This window comes from Moschus berezovskii, chromosome 19 (genome assembly GCF_049115385.1).
Source record: "Moschus berezovskii isolate FMDL1 chromosome 19, NW_MosBer_1.0, whole genome shotgun sequence".
In the NCBI taxonomy this organism is placed as follows: domain Eukaryota; kingdom Metazoa; phylum Chordata; class Mammalia; order Artiodactyla; family Moschidae; genus Moschus; species Moschus berezovskii.
Window position 1 is genome coordinate 70954554 of NC_142478.1, and position 20659 is coordinate 70975212.

Genomic DNA, 20659 nt, shown 5'->3' on the forward strand with positions numbered 1-20659 from the left:
AAAAGTGGCTTTATAACTGAACAATGTTAGAAACCAGAAACCCAGTACAGGCTTTACAGGTACTGAATATTCTTCCATTCCAATAATTTAGTAAAGGCAACCCTTACCAGGCTCTGCTAAGCTTTGGGAAAGAGTCACTGCTAGAAATATTCATACTTGACCTTATAATTGTTCTTACATGAAAGTGCCCTTTTCTTCTCCTTTATGAGAGAAAACACTCCAGCTGCTTTTTAGAGACAGTAAAAGTATGTCCCAGGTGGCCTAGTGGTTAAAGAACCCGCCAATGCAGGAGACATAAGAGATGCAGGTTCAATCCCTGGGTCAGAAAGATCCCCTGGAGGAGGAAATGGCAACTCACTCCAGTATTCTTGCCTGGAGAATCCCACGGACAGAGGGGCCTAGTAGGCTACAGTCACCAAGAGTCACCAAGAGTCACCCACGACTGAAGCGACAGCACAGCACGCACAAAGGTATTCTGCACTAGAGCAAAAAGTAACAGGTTTTTAATCCATTGTGAGTGAACAGGAAACTTAAAAAAAAAAATTTTTTTTTTTCCCAAATTAGGCTGTCTACCACTCTACTCTCTTATAATACTGAGATGGTGAAAACATCAAGTAGATGGGGTATAAGGTGGGAGCCAGAAAGTTTGGTCTGGAAAGGCTGGCCATGTGCTTCAGATCCCCTAGCTGAAGCAGCACTGGACTGCAGCAAAGCAAAGAATCTGCTACTCAGAAAGTAACAGGTTTTAGAGGACGGTTTCATTGATGGCTAAGAAATCAACAAAATAGGGAGTGCTTTTATTAAAGGAACACTTCAACTGTATCAACATGCAAATCTTGGTTAGCCTAAGCCACTGGGATCAAGTCATAAAGTATCAAAGGAAAAATAAGTACTTCACTGATTTGGATTCAGCAAAGAGACGGATAAACAGGCAAAGTGAGGATATCATCAAGTATACACAGTAGCTAGAAATTCTCTAACAGCTTTTGTGGCTAGAGGAGGAGGATGAAGATGATAAGGACGGTGGTGGTAACTCGTGCAGCTTACCAACTGACCACATGCTGTATGCTAAAAACTGTACTAAACGTTTTATTGTGTATTATCCCTATTTTAGGCATTGGGAGACTGAGGCTTAAAGAAATGTAAGTAATGTACTCAACGTCATATAACCAGGTAAATGTCAGAGTGAGAACCCAATTGAACAGACATTCTATCTTAATCACATTTTGCTCATAATTTTGATCAGCATAGTCAATTCCTTCTATGCTGAACATTTTTGGAGAATTTGGGAATACTTATTGTCTTAAGGATTTATTCATCCTGTAATCATTATTACCCATGGTTTGTCTAGTGAAAGTGAAGTTCAGTCGTGTCCAACTCATTGCAATCCCATGGACTGTAGCTCGCCAGGCTCCTCCATCCATGGGATTACCCAGGCAAGAGTACTAGAGTTGGTTGCCATTTCCTTCTCCAGGTTTGTCTAGTAAAACCTCCTAAAAGATATAGTTAAAGTTAAAATTGAGGCTTAACTAATTACCATAAATTCTAAATAGAATCAGTTGAATTAACTGATTAATTAGTGAAGTGCTATAGGAGACCAAAATGGTAAAAAAAAAAAAAAATTGAAGATTCTTAGGACTCTCAACCTCTTATCCTTCAAGAAAGGCCCAAAGACATGCTGTAATATACCTCCAGAAACCAGCGGACACCTGGCTAGTGAGTCTGCAGGAGAATGTAGATTAAGGAATAAAAGCAGCAAGTAATTCAATGCTGATTTCTTTGGGATGTGATTTCTCTGCAGAAAAGGAGAACTCTGAGATTCATATGTGTTTTATGATAATTAGAGAAAAGTGCTTTTATTCAGGGGGAATAAAAGATTCTGATTACTGCTTTGAGAACTGATGTTTTTTTCTCCCAATAGTGAACTAAAGTTGAAAATAAGAAAGGATTCCTAATTTGGATCATCTGTACCAGTGGAGGGGAAGGGTATTGTATTTAGAATCTATTTTCATCAGATTTTAATTGTTCTAACCCACAATAACATAAAATTAAACAAATCTCAGTGCTATCCTTACAAAATTAAAATGGACTGCTGGAAATTATGGTTTTTGTTGTTGCTTTTGTTTTGGAAATTACGTTTTTAAAAACTGGACACACAGGATAAAAATTCATTTCAGCAAGGATTAATGAATGATTTGTACCAAAATTCTACTCCAATGTGTTCTAGCAGAACACATTTCAGGTTGTCTTTCAAGAATATGATTCTAACACGCAATTGTCTGTGTGGCCTAAAGAAAAATCACTCATACTCTTTAAGCGTTCATTTTCTCATTTATAAAAGAGAAACAGGATCAGTAACTTGCTTCACTTCCTGAAATTTCCATGGTCCCTAGAACAGATAAATCCAAAGGTAAAAATCAAGAAAGTGCAAGTTAATCTGGCAGCTATCCTGTCAGGACAGCTCACCACCATCATCCTGGAAAGACAGCGTCTCAGCGTCACACACTGTCAGAGTACCTTCAGGAGCCACAGCACTCACACTCCTCTCAGCCCTCACATGACACTGCAGTCTCCACTGTCTCTGAGTCCTTTGACTCTTCGTGCTTTTATCTATCAGCTCTCATGGGAAGTATATGCATAACCAAGCAAAAGGCTTTTGGTATAGCCCAGGGAGCCTATCTCTCTGTGAAGTTACTCAACTATATCAAGCAATACAAAAATCCATTCTGGAAACCTAAAAACATGCTCTGGGGTTTTGTGACAAGAAAATACTATATAAGGCAATAAGAAATGTATTTGGAAATAGTAAACATTAATTACATATATATATAATAATTAGTTATCACTGATAATCATGATTTCAAATAACTAGGACTCAGTTAACATTCTACAAATTGTATCATTATAAAGAAGATACTTGAAAAATTTAGGATCTTTAGAAGTAAACTGCCACATAATGACCAAAAAAAAAAAACTATTCCTAAATACAACAGCTTTAAGCAATTTACCGTTGATCTTAGGCCAAGTCACTTCATTTCTATAGGTTTCCTATTCCTTAAGATAAAAGAGAGGGCTAGATCTGGTGATTTTTAGTAAATGATATAAAGTACTTTTTTCATGGGGCCTATAGTCCCTACCCTATTCTATCGCCTTTTGCGATAGAGGAAGAGGTGGCTGCCCATAGACAGTGCTGCAAGAAGAGGCCACTGGCCATGCAGTCAAGATGAGCACGCCCAACTTCACTGATGCAGAGATGATACCACCACTCCCTCCTTCCACTCAGACTCAGACCCTTCTACTTTATTTAATTCTACTTAATTTAAAATAACCATATGTGGCTAATGGCTACTGCCTTGGGCAATATGACTCTAAACAACATCTGATCTGGTCTGTTTACAGACGGTGAACCAGCAACCAAGAGTTTCCAGAAGAGGTCTGCCCATGACACACAGCTGCTGGTGGCAAAACTAGGACTCAAACTGAGATCTCCTAATTCTAGTCTGAAGTTCCTGCTACCCTGAAGAGAAAGAGAATGCAAAATGCTATAGCTGGAAGAGGGAAACCAAAAATATAATGGATGAGTGATGATAAATCAAACTTGAAAAAAATATAGCCAGAAAAAACAGAACAGCTGAGGGCACAAAGATTTGCAAACACATCATACGTTACATATACATACACACATATTCACTGGGTGTGCCCATTTCTTTTGATGTAACAACTATTTTGTCAGGAGGAGAAAAAGAGCTTTTAATAACTCATTACATGCAGAGTACATCATGAGGAACGCTGGGCTGGAAGAAGCACAAGCTGGAATCAAGATTGCCGGGAGAAATATCAATAACCTCAGATATGCAGATGACACTACCCTTATGGCAGAAAGTGAAGAGGAACTCAAAAGCCTCTTGATGAAAGTGAAAGAGGAGAGTGAAAAGGTTGGCTTGAAGCTCAACATTCAGAAAACAAAGATCATGGCATCTGGTCCCATCACTTCATGGGAAATAGATGGAAAAACAGTGGAAACAGTGTCAGAATTTATTTTTTTGGGCTCCAAAATCACTGCAGATGCTGATTGCAGCCATGAAATTAAAAGACGCTTGCTCCTTGGAAGGAAAGTTATGATCAACCTAGATAGTATATTAAAAAGCAGAGACATTACTTTGCCAACCAAGGTCCGTCTAGTCAAGGCTATGGTTTTTCCCGTGGTCATGTATGGATGTGAGAGTTGGACTGTGAAGAAAGCTGATCGCCGAAGAATTGATGCTTTTGAACTGTGGTGCTGGAGAAGACTCTTGAGAGTCCCTTGTACTGCAAGGAGATCCAACCAGGCCATTCTAAAAGAGATCAATCCTGGGTGTTCACTGGAAGGACTGATGCTAAAGCTGAAACTGCAATACTTTGGCCACCTCATGCGACGAGTTGACTCACTGGAAAAGACTCTGATGTTGGGAAAGGTTGGGGGCGGGAGGAGAAGGGGACGACGGAGAATGAGATGGCTGGACGGCATCACCGACTCTGTGGACATGAGTTTGAGTGAACTCCGGGAGTTGGTGATGGACAGGGAGGCCTGGCATGCTGTGATTCATGGGGTCGCGGAGAGTCGGACATGACTGAGCGACTGAACTGAACTGAACTGAACAGACCCAAAAGGTCTGACTTAGCTGATTCACACAAAGAGCACAATCAAGAAATTGATGTCTTATCTCCATTCTCCATCAAACGTCCACTTTCCAAGTCCTACAGTCTTCAGTGATTTGCTGAGTTACAGCTTAACACTCTTATTTGTTTCTCAAAAACCTGTAAGATACACACACCACTGGCAAGGTTGCCAAGCATTCGCCTCCTGAACTTAACATGCCCTCTGAGGACACAGCTCTCTGCTAAAATGGAACGCTTTTCACCTTTTAACCCACTCTCCTGCACTACTGAAAGTAAAATTTTTACCCCTCTGCATTCCTTCTTTGTCTCTCTCTCTCAAACACACGCCACCCCCCCCACAAACCTTTGCATGGATCTCACACTAGGGCTACTAATATACTAATATACACGGTGTAGAAAATGTCTGCAAAAAGGTCCAAGAAAAACAGCATTGTTTTCAGAGAAAGTGCTATTCAGGATGATGTCATAAAAAATCATCTAATTAATTTCCTGTAGTTACATCCTGAAAGAAATCCAGAAGGCTCAATCTTCTCACAAAGTCAAGTGGTCTCTTTGGGGAGACACTAACTGTTCCTGTGAACCCACAGGTGTCAAAAACTGATAAGGATTACAATTTACCTTTAATCTTCAAAATCACAAACAGTGAAATTTCATTTTTAAAGATATTCAATGTGGGAGGCATTATGAAAATATAAAAAGTATCCTCATTAAATGTGTATTTTAGATTTTAGTTACTGACAGCAAAGAAAAAAAATGAGTAAAGGTATCAATATTAGGCATCAATATTCCGAAGCCCAGTAATCTCTTGGGCTTCATATCGTTTCCTCTCCAGATCTGAGTGAACAAAGACCAGCGTTTACAAAAGCCAAGGAGCGAGCACACTGTACCCACTGCACAGCCTCAGTGCTCTTCCTCCAGGCGACAAGCATTCACCAGGACAGGGCTGGAACACTGCAGGAGATCTGCCAGACTTGCACTCCTTGAGGGCAGGAGCAATAGCAGATTCAGCTTTACACCCAAAGGCATCATAGCACTGGGCACCCAGTAATCACCTGGTAAGCATGCTTTGAATGAATTAATTAATAAATGAGATTATCAATATAAGTAAGTTATCCTCCTTTCCCCCCAGAAGCTGCCAGTTAATAATGTCAGAAGACTGTGTTACAAACAAATAATCAATCAGCACCATAACTGAGGTATCACTAAGGGCTACAGTCTGCCAAACACTGTGACAAAAATCTAAAAATTAATGTGACGTGCTAATGGGTTTAAAATATCCCCTGTGGTGATCACTGGTGAAACTCTTTTAACTTGAAGTATGTATAATACCTGTTGATTCAGCAATCCCACTTGTCACACACTACTCTCGTCCTAAATGTATATAAAAAGACTTGTGAAAGGTCTTTTCTCCCACAGCCATGTTTGTAAAAGGAAAAACAAACCTCCCTGAACATTCCACCAGCAGATGAATGGCACATTCATAATACATATACTACAAAGAAGTTCAAAAGAACATGGTTGATCTGTATGTTCTAACATGAAAAGAGGTTCAAGACTATTAAATGAAAAAATCATTTGGAAAACAGTATCATATTCCCATCCAGAAAAACAAAGCCATAATAGAAAATAGCTAGAGCCATGGTATATAATATAAACATAATAATTTAAACTTTCTAGCAACCACAGATAAAGATAAAAGAAAAATAAAATTAACTTTAATAACATATTTTAACTCAATGTATCTAAAACATTATCACTATATTGCTATCAATATGCAAACTTAGTAATGAAATATTCAACATTCTTTTTTCATTCTAAATCTTCAAAGTCCAGTGTGTATTTTGCATTTATGGCACATCTCAGTTAAAAGCACACACATTTTAAATGCTCAACAGCCACATGTATCAGTGGCTACCAAAGCAGATGGCATAGGTCTAAATGATACACTTCAAACTGGTAACAGTGATCACTTCTGGAATGGACTGTGTTTTAATCTTTTACATCAATAACTAACTCATATATTATTTATGTAATGGTAAAAACACAACAGCAAAAAACCAAGCAGTATGGGAATATGGATGGCTAAACAAACATACCTATTCCAAGCGTTAATGAACATCCAGCTAGAAAAGGGGGGACCAGGGAAAAATAAAATGCAACAATATCATTTACGATAACACATCCAGGTGTATGCATGCATACATGTACACACACAAAAATAAAAAAACCTAAGGATAAAACTAAACAAAGATATACAATAGTTCTATATTGAAAACTATAAAACATTGCTGGAAGAGATTTTACAAGACCTAATAAACGAAGAAACATACCATGTTCATGGACTATGAAATTCAAATATATTTATAGATTCAATGCTACCCCAATCAAAATTTCAGCAGGATATTTGAGTGAAGGGAGGGGGGACTATAAGCTAATTCTAAGACAAATATATGTTTTATATATTTATGTGCTGTATGCTCAGTCACTCAGTCGTGTTGGACTCTTTGAGACCCCATGGACTCCCCACCAGGCTCCTCTCTCCATGAAATTTTCCAGGCAAAAATACTGGAGTGGGTTGCCATTTCCTCCTCCAGGGGATCTTCCTGACCCAGGGATTGAACCTGCATCTCCTTTGTCTCCTACACTTGAAGGCAGATTCTTTACCCTTGAGCCACCCAACATATATATTAATGTAAAGAACCTGGAATGGCCTAAACAATTTTGAAGAACAAAGCTATAAGAATTTCTATAGTCAATAACAAGCTACAGTAATTAAGTAATATGCTACTGTCATAAAGATAGACAAACAGATCAATAGCACACATCACCTTGTCTCTAACAAAAGTGGCACACAGCACAATCCTGTGAATACATGGTGCTGGGTCAACTGGGTATTCACATGGGGGGAACTGAAGTTTGCTACTTGCGCCAACCCAAACACAAAAATAAACTCCAGGTGGCAGCAGAGCAAAATGTAAAGGTAAAACAATAAAGCCTCACAGGAGAATATCTTCACGACCTTGGGATACACAAACATTTTCTTAAATAGGACACAAAAGGCACTAATCATTAAAAAAAAAAAAAAGGATTGGTAAACTGGCCTTCACCAATATTTGTATGAAATTGGATAGGAAAAAACAGAAACTGAGAAAGAGCTTTAGTGAGCAGAGACAATTCAAACAAACCTGGATGACAGAAAACATTGCTGAGGAGTCAAGGAAAAGATCTTCTATGCAGAGGGACCATAATAAGTAAAGACATAGAGGATAAAGTATAAGGTACTTTTAACAGAGTCTGGCAAATAGACTTATTCAGTTCAGTTCAGTTCAGTCGCTCAGTCGTGTCCGACTCTCCGCGACCCCATGAATCACAGCACGCCAGGCCTCCCTGTATGAACAGATTATAAGGTGTCTGACACACAGAGCAGTTGAAGAAAAGTTATAGAAGAAGATTATGGACGAATTTGGACTTAATCTTAAAGGCAACAAAAAGTTGTCAAAGGCTTTTAAGCAGGAAAATTACATGATCTGAAATGAATTTTAGAAGGGTAACACAAAGAGCTCTGTTAATGATGGTTCAGAAAAAGAAACTAGGATCAGGGCAGAGTTAAAACAGATTTCACAAATTAGAGTACTTAGATAGTCCAGTGTGACAAGAGGTGTGCAGAGCTCCTAACAGTACTTTTTCTAAGAGTATCCAGTTTACCTGACTATCTGGGGGAAAACAGTTTTATACTACAATAAAAACTGATCTTATACAGGATACGCAACATTCATATGAATCATTTAAATGATCATGACAATGATAATGCCCATAATAATGCTTTTTTGAATCCTTACTATGGCTCAGTAAGGAAATGGCAACCCACTCCAGTATACCTGCATGGAAAATTTCATGGACAGAGAAGCATGGCAGGCTACAGTCTATGGGATCACAAAGCATTGGACACAACTGAGTGACTAACACAACAATCCCTTATATTGCTGATTATAAAACTTGGTACAACTACTTTGGAAAACTGGTAAAAATCTTAATAAATCTGAATATATGCATGACCAAACATTTAACAGATGTTAAGTGCTGATGTTTACCTAAAGATATATGTTTATAGTAGCTTTTCCATAACAGCCAAAAATTGGAACCAACTCACATGTCCATCACACTTAGAAGAGTTATTAAGTTTCAGGGGCACAGTAATAAGTGGCCAAGCCAATATTCAATCCCAAGTTTGTCTAAAAAAAGTTCACACTCTCAGCCACTATACCATACTTGAAAAAGTTAAATTGTTATGGCAGTAGCTTCAGGCTACAATTGTGATTCAGGTAGTAGACACCCTCTCTTCTTTGCTTGGAGGAGAGCACCTGTTAAAAAGTACAGTAAGTTCTGAGAGGAGGCCACTGCAACAGTCCAGACAAGATGATATGGCAGAAGGAAGGCACCAGAAAAGAGATTTCTTTTATAGAAAGAAGAGAACCCAGTAACAAGTCAAACACGCGAGTGAGGTGGCTGGGGCAAGAGGACAAATGGTGACAGCAGAAGTCAGCACTGATCGAGGGCTAATTCAGGCATATTAAACTGAAGACGGGTGTCCAGGATGTATTAGGATAAAGAAATATGAAGCCCGGGAGAGAAATCAGACTGATAAAAAATAAAACAGAAACTTCCAAATCATCAGCATATGTGTATATCAGATTTCCTGAACAGAGAATAACATCTCTAAAACAATGTAACTCATGCACTCTTCTGACAATTAATATTAGCTCACAGGAAGGTCTCTGTGGCCACCTGAAATTAATTGTGCAACTGCTAACACAGAAGACTAGTTAGAATGAAGGTGTCTGCTCTCTCCTATTGAATATCTAAGAACTGTTGTACAAAAGAAAAACATACTGCTCTTTAAGGTAAGTGGACAGTGGTTTCAGGCTGCTTCTTGTTACTTGGTAAAATCTTAAAATGTATTATAGCAAAGATGTAAGAGGCAGAAAGATGCAGCTTGGTTTTCTCACCAGTCATAGTATTTAAGTGATTAATCTCTGCTTCAAAATGCAGCTTCCTGTATTTTATTTCAATATCAAAATAATGCAAAAGGAAAATCAGGATACAATTTGAGGTCACAGAGGAGGATAATCATTAAAAAGTACATCCTCCAAACTTTTTATTCTCAAAGGGTATGATTGCTTTGGGGGAAAGAGTTCTCAAAGTTCTAACCAGTGCAATAATAAAAAGAAAAAAAAAGTAGGGGTATAACATAAGGATAGAAATGCACAAAATTATCATTATTTGCAAAAAGTCTGCATTACAAGAAAATCTAAGGAAATCAACAAAAAAATCATGAGCTATAATGAGAGAGAAGACTCTTGAGAGTCCTTTGTACTGCAAGGAGATCCAACCAGTCCATTCTAAGGGAGATTGATCCTGGGTGTTCATTGGAAGGACTGATGCTAAAGCTGAAACTGCAATACTTTGGCCACCTCATGCGGCGAGTTGACTCACTGGAAAAGACTCTGATGCTGGGAAAGGTTGGGGGCGGGAGGAGAAGGGGACGACCGAGAATGAGATGGCTGGATGGCATCACCGACTCTGTGGACATGAGTTTGAGTGAACTCCGGGAGTTGGTGATGGATAGGGAGGCCTGGCGTTCTGTGATTCACGGGGTTGCGGAGAGTCGGACACGACTGAGCAACTGAACTGAACTGAACTGAACTGATGATGAGAGAATTTTTGCATGGTTAGTTATAAAATCTGCAAAGTAAATGCCTTTTCTATATGCCACTAGTAACTAATTTTTAGGAAAGACACAATGAAAAAATATCACATTTCCAACAGTATATATTAAATATCTACACTCCCCAAAAGTGTAGATCAGTGAGGGGTATAAAAGAGTAAATGAAAGAATAGACCAGGCTCTTAAATAGAAGATCCACTATTAAAACTGTATCAGTTTATCCATAACTAACATGTAAATTTAATACAGTTTCAGTAAATTTAACAAATGATTTTAAAATTCATTTGGTGGGAGACGGAGAGACAAGAATATCCTAGACATTAAGAATAAGAATGATATGGGATTTGTAGTAGATGAAAAATATAGAGCAACAATAAATACAACTATACATTAGAACACAAATTGCCCAATAGCTCAGAAGAATGACACAGCAATGTCCAAAATCACATCAATATAAAATAACCAATATTGCAATAGAAAATAGTTTGAAAATTAAGTATCTTTATAAAATAAATTTTTTAAATAGTCAACCCAATAGCGAGCAGAGAAATGTAAATTAAAATAATAACATACCACTTTTAAACACCAAACTGACCTTTTAGTTTTAACAATAGTGCCTACTGTTAGCTTTTATCCACTGTTTGTAGAACTGAAATAGATACAGCCCTTCTGAGAGCAATTTAGCAATACATATCAGAAGTCTTAATGTTCTAAGTAAGCCCATTTAACCAAAAGAAATAATGAAAGATATGTTCAAAGATTGATCTACAGGCATGTTTTTCTGGATTTTACAATACCAAAAAATTTGAAACAAGTGTTCTTGCCTGGAGAATCCCAGGGACAGAGGAGCCTGTTGGGCTGCCATCTATGGGGTTGCACAGAGTCAGACACGACTGACGTGACTTAGCAGCAGCAGCAGCAGCAGCAAACGGATAACAGTGCGTGTGTGCTGTCACTTCAGTCACGTCTGACTCTTTGCAATCTGGTGGACTGTACTGTAGCCCACCAGGCTCCTCTGTCCATGGGAGAATACGGGAGTGGGTTGCCACGCCCTCCAGGGACTCTTCCCGACCCAGGGCTTGAACCCGTGTCTTTTATGTCTCCTGCATTGGCAGGTGGGTTCTTTACCACTAGTACCACCTGGGAAGCCTTTATAACAGGAGGGAGATAGATTAAATACATGATGATAAAAGACCTTCATTTAATAAAATGAAGACCATTTAACAAAATGAAGAAATGTTTAAAATTAAGTGGAAAATATTTTCATGTATAACATTTATGTAATTAGATACAACTAATATATATCACATATTTTAAAAACCAAGAATCTGTGACTATATACATGATATATATAAGAGAATGGTTGAAAATATCTGTTTTAGACCTCATATGCCAATTTCTACACCTCTCTCAGAGGCCAGCTTGAGTTCTGCCTGTTTCACAGAGCTTCCTCAACTCTGTATCACTTTCTGCCTCCTCTGGAAGGACAGAATCTTGGCAGTGAATTAGGATGCTTTCCTTTTTTAATACCCAACACAACCCTCTGTCCCTAATTAAAAGTCTTTCTAATCTATCCAATAATTGGGCTAACATATACATCTCAAAGGTTAGGAAAACAGGATATAATCCCAGCTCTTGACATACTCACAGCTATCTGTCCCTACACTAAATAGCCCTATCTAGACACCTATACTATTTTAGTTTTTAAACCTGCCTTAACTTCTTAATGCTATCAGTATATTTGTCTCTAGAAAGCTGAGCCCTGTTTTTCATTCTTTTAACATCAAGAAATCAGATCATCTGACTTATCAGGATTGCTTTTAAACTAAGAGTAAATAGGCAAAGAGAAAAGTGTGTAGGCAACTCTCTTGTGAATAAAACTGCCAAAACGTCACAGCCCTTGGTAGCTTTCCAAGGCTTTTATCTGACACTCATGGATGAGAGAGACTTTGTAGAAGTCCAGCATTCCCAAGGGGAGATTCTGGCATGCCACTGAAGTAAAGGCTTTTTTCGTTACTATTCCTTTCTAATACCTGACTATGTTCTAGAGAAATGAAGATCCTGGGTCATTCAAATAATATAATTAATCTCCATAATGTCCTACAGTGAAATTCTAAGATACAAATGTAACTAAATTTATTTCTCACCATATAGATTAATTCATAAATGTATTGTTGCCTCAGCTATTAACCTTCTTTCTCATTTATAATATTATATTACTATTACCATTTATGGAATTCCAGGTACCATGTTAGGTACTTTATATATATTATTTATAATCATATCACAACCATGTACAGAATGAATGGAATCATCATTTTCTGAATAAGAAATAAGAGGCAAAGAGAAGTTAAACAATAACTTCCCCAAAATTCCCAAGCCCAATTCCCAAAATGAATTGGAATAGGCATTCAAATCTGGGTCTGTCTCCCGCCAAACCCCACCCTCTTTCCACTCTGCAGAGACCATCATGAGCATCTACTAGACATCAAGTCTATAAGAATTTTACATTTCATTTATCTAGAAAAGACTAAGGTGATATTTCTCTGTCATTACAATTCAGCTCTCCTGATGAGACTGAATATGTCTCTATCACCAGAGTTAAAAATCCACCAAAGAAACAGTGTGAAGGATTCGCAGCAATAATACTCCATCTCTGACAAAGCATAAAGTGTGCTTCCTTAATTTAATGGATATATCATACTGATACAGCTTTTGGCTAGTTTTACACATATCCACAGCACATGTGAAGAATGTAAGAACACTGCATTTGACAAGCTATTAGATCCTGAGGTCAGAGGCCAAGTCTCATTTATCTCTATATCCCCAAGCCCTGTATGTGGCAGATGTCCAACACCTCTTTGTTGATGAAAGCTAGAAGCAATGATTATTTACTTCTGAAAGTAATATATTAAGATAATTAAGACATTTTAAGCATCAAAAAAGAAAAATACCCCATGTTTCAAACAAACTGGTTTTGGTCTGCAGGTAAACTTCCTACCTCTCGATCCTTGAGTTTCATGGCAAGCACCAACTGATGCCTGTGGTTAGTGAGAGCCTCCCGGTAATTTCCTTTGGAGAAGAATGCAGAGCCCAGGTTCCCATGAGCTCGGCATTCTCCTGTCTGGTCACCTGAATTGGGTTTAAAAAAAAGAGAATATTTCTCTAAGTTACAGCATTATTTATAATATATAAAGGCCATCTTAATTTGAGAGCCACAGGTTTACTAGTTAAAATTTTCATTTGCCTTTTTTTTTCTTCCTCTAAAAGACTCCATGTGGGAAGTTATGGTCCTAAAAGTCAAACCTCTGGACAACCGTTATTGATATTATAACATATAACTGCAGTCAGGGACATAAGTTTCCTGGAAATGAGAGGTTATTGCTTTGATTCTGAACAACCATCATCGTGTTGGTTGGTTCAGTCACTTGACTCCAAACCTATTATAGTATGTTGCTTCTTTACAAGTATGCCAATGGTAGACTCACCACATCTCTTCTCTTACTGAAATCTTCCAAGTCCTTAAATAATCAATGTGACGATTATCATAAACCACCTTTGTTTTTTTTTAAATGAGGAAACGGCAGCACAGAGAGGTTGGGTAACTTGCTAAAAGTCACACAGCCAGTAAGTAGCAGAGTCAAGATTCTAAACTCAGCAGTCTGGTTCTCAGTCCACACTCTAAACCACTGCTCTGCACTGTCTACTCCAACAAAATGATGGTGCATTCTTGTAGGCAAAAATGCAAATTTAAGTGAAAGATCCCACAAATACTACCATTTGAGATATTAAATCAGTGAGCCCATATCTCTGAGAAGGCAATGAGTATGTTCATCCATATCTTTTGGCCTTTTAGAACCTTGATACCTTGTTAAATGAAAAGTCCTAAAGACTTGAGTACTCTAAAACACAGAATGTTCTGGAGGTAGAATCACTTTTCACTGCACATGTTTTCATTGCACATTTCAATCCCATTCATGTCAGGTTAATCAGTTTTCTTCATTTCCTTTCTGCACTAAAATAAAGGAGAAAAACATAACTCTACCTAAGGTCTTGGCTACATCCAAGTCCTGCTGCATGTATCCAGTGCTCTTCTCTGTGTTTCCGAGAGACCAGTAAGCACTGCTCAGTGCAGAGAAAACGGAACCTCTCAGCTTGAGGCTGCAGGTGCCAATCTTCAGAGCGGCTTCTAAGACAACCACAGAGGCCCCGTGATGGCCAGCTGTCAGGAGCTCCTGCCCAACCACAGAGACAACCACAAAGGGGCTCTTGTCCAGTTTCATTTTCTGAAGCTGTTGATAAGTGGGCTCGAGGGAGTCTGAAGAAAAACAAAAGAAAACAGGGAATGTAGGAGAATACACAAAACAATCCTTTCTAATACGCTCTAGAAACAACGGTTTCTCAAACTTTCTATGGTCCATTTTGGGTAGAGACTCTCCAAGCTTCTCATCCAGCACCATCCTCACTGTCTACCCATTCACATGGCTGGACAACACCAAGGTCAGTCCAGCTATTTCCTTACTTCAATCTTACAGGCATACACCACATGCTTGCTCTCTTCTGGTCTTTCTTTGAGTAGGACCCATCACTTTCCCGAAGAGCTCTCTCTTCTCTGACCTGCTGCCCTCTCAAAGTATCGCAGGTACATCACTCAAGTTCCACCGCTACCATATCCAAGCAGACCTCAGAGATGCTGTGGGTCTGCCTCCAGACCACTGCAATAGAGCGAATGTCACAATAAAGCAAATCACATGCAATGTTTGGCTTCCGTGCATATCAAAGTTATGTCTACACTATACTATAGTCTATTAGGTGTGCAATGGCATTGTACCTAAAAAATCCCATTAATTAAAAATATTTTATTGCTAAAAAATGCTAACCATCATCTTGAGCCTTCAGTGATACAATAGCAATATCAAAAGTAACAGATCACAGACTACCAGAACAAACACACTAATAATGAAAAAGTTTGAAATATTGTAAGAATTGTCAAAGTGTGACCCAGAGACATGAAATGAGCAAATGCTGTTGGGAAAATGGACCAATAGACTCACTCGATGCAGGGTTGACGCAGACCTTCCATTTGTTTAAAAAAAAAAAAAAAAAACACAATATCTGTGAAGCACAATAAAGTGAAATGCAGTAATATGAGGCATGCCTGTACTACCCCAGGTCCTCCAGCCCACATTAATCTTTGTATCTAAACTTCTGATACATTTTTATAGTTGGTATTGCAGTTTGGCACTTAACCTTTTTAGAGATGTTTCACGTGTGTTAATTTTTAAAATATTTTCTCTGTTAAATCTGAAGACCACTATAGGACTGTTTAATACTTTATTATAAACCATTTCTATATAGGTGAAAGCTCCTAACACATCTGGCATTCAATGAATGAAATGTTTGTTAAACCTGAATCTGAATGACTGATTAATAAACTCTGTCCACCTTTTCCCCTAGAAAATATAAAAGCAGCTCTCTCAACAAATAGCCATCATCCTCACTGGCAATCCAGTGTACCCTGCTGTTCCTGAGACTAGCATGACCACATAAAAAAGTACTATCAATTTCTGTTGTGGTGACAAATGAAACCATAAAGAAATCATCTGAGTTTACTAAGGTAAGATGAAAGACAAAATTAATGTTTAGCTTGTTTTATTTTCATGTGGTGGAAAAGACATAGATTAGGGGTCAGGAAGCCACAAGGAGATTCTTTCCATCTGAAGCTAGGTTTCAAAGTGGATGACCTTTACGCTCCTTCTTCCTCTTCTCCTCTTTTTTTCCAAAGACAATCGCAGAGCTAATGACTATAATGCTACAGTGAGGCAGCACTTACAACACTTTTGTTGTTAGCTTCCCTGAAAAACTGTTTCACATTAGTTGTTCCACTGTGCCTATGTTAAAAAAAAACTCTTAAAAGGTTGGTCTCTTTAAATTGTGAATCTCTCAGCCAACAGTACTGCATTAAAATGTAATTTTTACCATTTATGACTTCAAATCTCCACTCACTAAGGAGCTCTCGTCTGAATCAACATTACCACGGAAACCTTGAAACCTACTGGTGCCTACAGCATTTGTTTCCCTTCAATCAGATCACTAAACAGAGAACAAAGAACATTTTTACACCTGTCAAGATGCAAGCAGTACACAATACCAGTAAACACTTGCTAACCAATAGGGTTAAATACAGGCAAAGAACCCAGGAATTCCTGGAACAGGGAAAGAACAATGCCACACTCAAACAACTGGAAGCAGAATTTTGGTGGTACCCGCTGGACTTGGCAGCCAGTGCTCAGCATATTAGCACACCACTGGCCAATCAGCAGGAGCAAAAATAACAATTTTCGGGCTGAAAAGAACTTGAAACCACCCTTTATTTTAGAAATGAACAATCTGAGTATTTAAGTGATTCACGCAACGGCAGACAGCTTGGACCAGAGCCACAACAAGAACCTATTGCAGGATTCTAAGTTCAGGCTCTCCAATACCATACCACACAGCATTCTTAGTAGTTCACATGAGAAATCAATTAGAGCTGATTTTAAGTGGAGAAGAAAGGTACTGAGAGGCTACTGGGAAGGGGATGTGGGTTCAATCCCTGGTCAGGGAGCTAAGATTCCAAATGCCTTGCGGCCAAAAAACCAAAACAAAAGCAATGATATAACAAATTCAATAAAGATTAAAAAAAAAAAAAAACCACTGTATAGGCTGGATTATGTGATCTATAAGGTTTCATCCCAATTCTACTATTCTCCAATTCTAATTCCTATCCTACGATAAACTTAGGCTCTTAGCAAAAGGACTAATTGTGTGATTTTCTCAGGCTAGATGGGACAGAGATTTGGCAGCCTGTAAAGATATTTTTCTTTATAGAAATTATGCATAATACATAAAATATCCAATGTCAAAACAACTTCATAAGAATGTAAAAGTACTTTGCAACAATTACTGAACACTAGTTATGTGCTTTCAAAATGTAAAGGCTTTAAGAATTTAAGATAAACAAAGTCATATTTCCTCACACTTGAAAAACTTGAAGGAATGTAGTATTAAATAGAAGCTAGTAACAAATAATCATACTCAGTTAAAAAGATATATTTATTTCATCAGTACTGCATATTTATTCACCTATTAACATCTGTGAATTTGAGATTTATTATCCATGCACTCGCACTTCCTTAGTGGCTCAATGGTATAGAATCTGCCTGCCAATGTTGGAGATGTCGGCTCAGTCCCTGGGTAGGGAAGATCCCCTGGAGAAGGAAATAGTAATCTACCTCAATATCCTTGCCTGGGAAATCCCTTGGACAGAGGAACCCGGCAGGCTACAGTCCACAGGGTCACAAAGAGTCAGACACGACTGAAACGACTAAACAACAGCAACAGTCCATGACCTCAATGGTGCCTTACAATGGTTGGTTATTTCTATATCTGTCCTGTGCTTAGTTGGTCAGTCTGTTTGACTCTTTGTGACCCCATGCACTGTAGCCCACCAGGCTCCTCTGTCCATGGGGATTCTCCAGGCAAGAATAATAGAGTGGGTTGCCAAGCCTGCCTCCAGGGGATCTTCCCAACCCAGGTCTCCTGCATTGCAGGCAGATTCTTTACCATTTGAGCCACCAGGGAAGCCCATTCCTATGTCTAAAAGTAAAAGTGAAGTGTTAGTCGCTCAGCCGTGTCTGACTCTGTGATCACATGGACTATAGTCCACCAGGCTCCTCTCTCTGTTCACGGGATTCTCCAGGCAAGAATACTGGAGTGTGTTGCCATGCCCTTCTCCAGGGGATCTTCCTGATGAAGGGATGGAACCCAGGTCTCCCACATTGCAAGTGGATACTTTACTCTCTGAGCCATCTGGAGTCGATTTTCTTAATAATATGTAAAATAATGAGTCAACTTTCAATCCAGATTTCTCAGAACTGGTAGGATATGCTATGGGACTCCTGAGGAGAAAGGTAGGCAGGTCCCAGGTAGGTCTGAGAATGCTTTCTGGAGGTAGCGATGTCTGAACAGAAACTGGAGCTATGAGGAACCAGTGTTTTCCAGGAACTGCAGGTAGTTTTAGCTGAGAGAATCTTAGCGATGAGAATAAAGGAGGTAAGATCTTTTATACTAAAGCAGTTGGCCTTTATCCTGCAGGCAAAAGGGAAAATGTAGAATTATGAATAAGAGAATGACAGATCACATTTACATTGTAGAAAATTCATTCTGGAAGGAAAGCAAAAGCAGGGATGGAAAGAAACCTGGAAAATCAGTTAGAGGAAGAGTCCTATATTTGCAATGACAAAACAGATGGAAAACAGATAAATTTAAGACATATTTAGAATTTTAAAATCTACAGAATTAAGGAATAAATGTATTAACAGGTACAATGCCTTATTCCAAAGTGATGATATTCTACTGACTGGCTCCTATGAATCATTCTTAAGGTAACTGAAATTATGCAGACTTCAATCTGTCCCAGGTACTAAGAAGACATTCTGGAGCCTTCCATTTTATCCTTATAACATTTCATTACCATACATGACTAAGAAGGCTTCAACTTTCCTAAAAACTTGGTGATATTACTACCAATTACTATTGGATACAATATAACACTGAACTGCAAGTTCAGAAGACCAGGAAAAACAATTTTGGAGTGAATCTCCAGAACAGGGATCCAAAGAGAACAGCAACCGCTAATACATAAGAAGGCAAGCAAAGTGTAATGAGAGAACAGTATTGCCCATAAACAAAGTTTAGAGGTAAGGTTCATCACATTAACTTAATTTTCATTTCTATCTTTTCTTAAGCAAATTCCTTACAGAGAAAACTAAGTTAAAGATCACCGGGCATGTCACAAAAAGGACAAATACTGTGGGATTCCACTTACGGGAGGTACCTTGGTAGTCTCACCAGGAGCTTGGGTGGGGTGAGGGAGGGATGAGGAGTTTATTGTTTAAATAGGTACAAAGTGTCAATCCGGGAGAATGAAAATCTGGAGACAGATGAAAGGCTGGCTGCACAACCTTGTGGGTATACTTAACGCCACATAACTACACAACTAAAAATGGTCAATTTGATGTTATGTACATTTTACCACAATTGAAGAAAAAAAAAAAACTGGTTCATATTAAAAGGAGAACTTAACCCTGCTTAAAAAAAGAAAAACTGACACATTTAGCTAAGTCACTTCATATTTTTCTGGGTTTATTTATGAATTTATTTATATCCTACTTCATTCCAAAATGATTCAAGAACCTTCTACAGAAATAAGGCAGAAGACATGGTAGTCAGAGTGAGTGGAAAGTAAAGTAAGGAAAATTCACCTTAAAGATTGCTAAGTCCTGGCACACTTCTTTATGGTAGCCAGGACACTGGGTTCTACCGCTTCACAGAGGACAAAGCAAAAGAATCAAGGATCACTTTGGGTTTCCCAGACCTTTTAGATAAAAATACACTAACACTCAGGCAAAAGGCGGTTTTCCCAGGAACCGAGTGCTTAGCAGGAGGACCATGGGTGCTGCGCAGTGTTTGTTCCACATCCACAGCACAAAGACAAGAGCAAGCTTGTCACCACCGCAACTTCTCTCCCAGAGAAGAGGCGCATCACACTGCAGGGGGCAGGCATCCAAAGGGGCCTGCCTTTATGTGCCAGGGCTTGATTCTCAAAACTACAGTACAGCCTACTCGTTATCATGCCCCTTTTACAGATACGAACTGAGGGGCAGAAAGGAAGAACCTTGCCCAGTCAGTGGGATAGCAGATGGCAGTGCTGGGATCAGAGTCCCAGCCTTTTCAGGAAAAGTCAGTAGTTCTGTTTTGTTTTCAACATTTCAGAAACAGGCCATCTGTAATAAGTGACTGCCGTCTAAAAGAAAATCAGCTGGGGCGAATTCATGTCAATGTATGGCAAAACCAACCAATATAATATTGTAAAATAATTTGCCTCCAATAAAAAATAATTACCAAAAAAAAAAAGAAAAGAAAATCAGACAAAAAGAGTTATCAAGGGTGGACAATCACGTAAATAAAAGGTGAGCCCAAATTTGACTATGAGAGAAAAGCTTATACACATTCAAGCCATTTTCCACCAGTACATCATAAAAATCAGCTTCCTGGATCCTCTGGAGCTGAAAGAAACACCATGACAGATGATAGCCCATAAATGTAATAGTCTTTAGATTACCGAATTAACAGGAGGGGAGAAAATATACACAAGAGAACCCTCAGCAAGAAGCAGCCCTGCCGTCTTTAGAGGAACAAATAAAGGTAAAGTCAATCTCACTTTGTAATTGT

At 38.6% G+C, this 20659-nt stretch overlaps 1 protein-coding gene across 4 annotated transcripts in view; it reads right to left on the bottom strand.

Annotated features, from left to right (window-relative positions):
* TTC28 (tetratricopeptide repeat domain 28) overlaps positions 1–20659 on the bottom strand; it is a 599524-nt gene that overhangs the window by 261526 nt on the left and 317339 nt on the right. For all 4 annotated transcript variants that reach the window (XM_055405053.2, XM_055405052.2, XM_055405055.2 and 1 more), the window contains 2 exons: positions 14430–14702; positions 13386–13516 (listed from right to left, as the gene is read on the bottom strand). In XM_055405053.2, coding sequence (XP_055261028.2) covers positions 13386–13516; positions 14430–14702 — 404 coding nt within the window. The remainder of the gene's footprint in view (positions 1–13385; positions 13517–14429; positions 14703–20659) is intronic.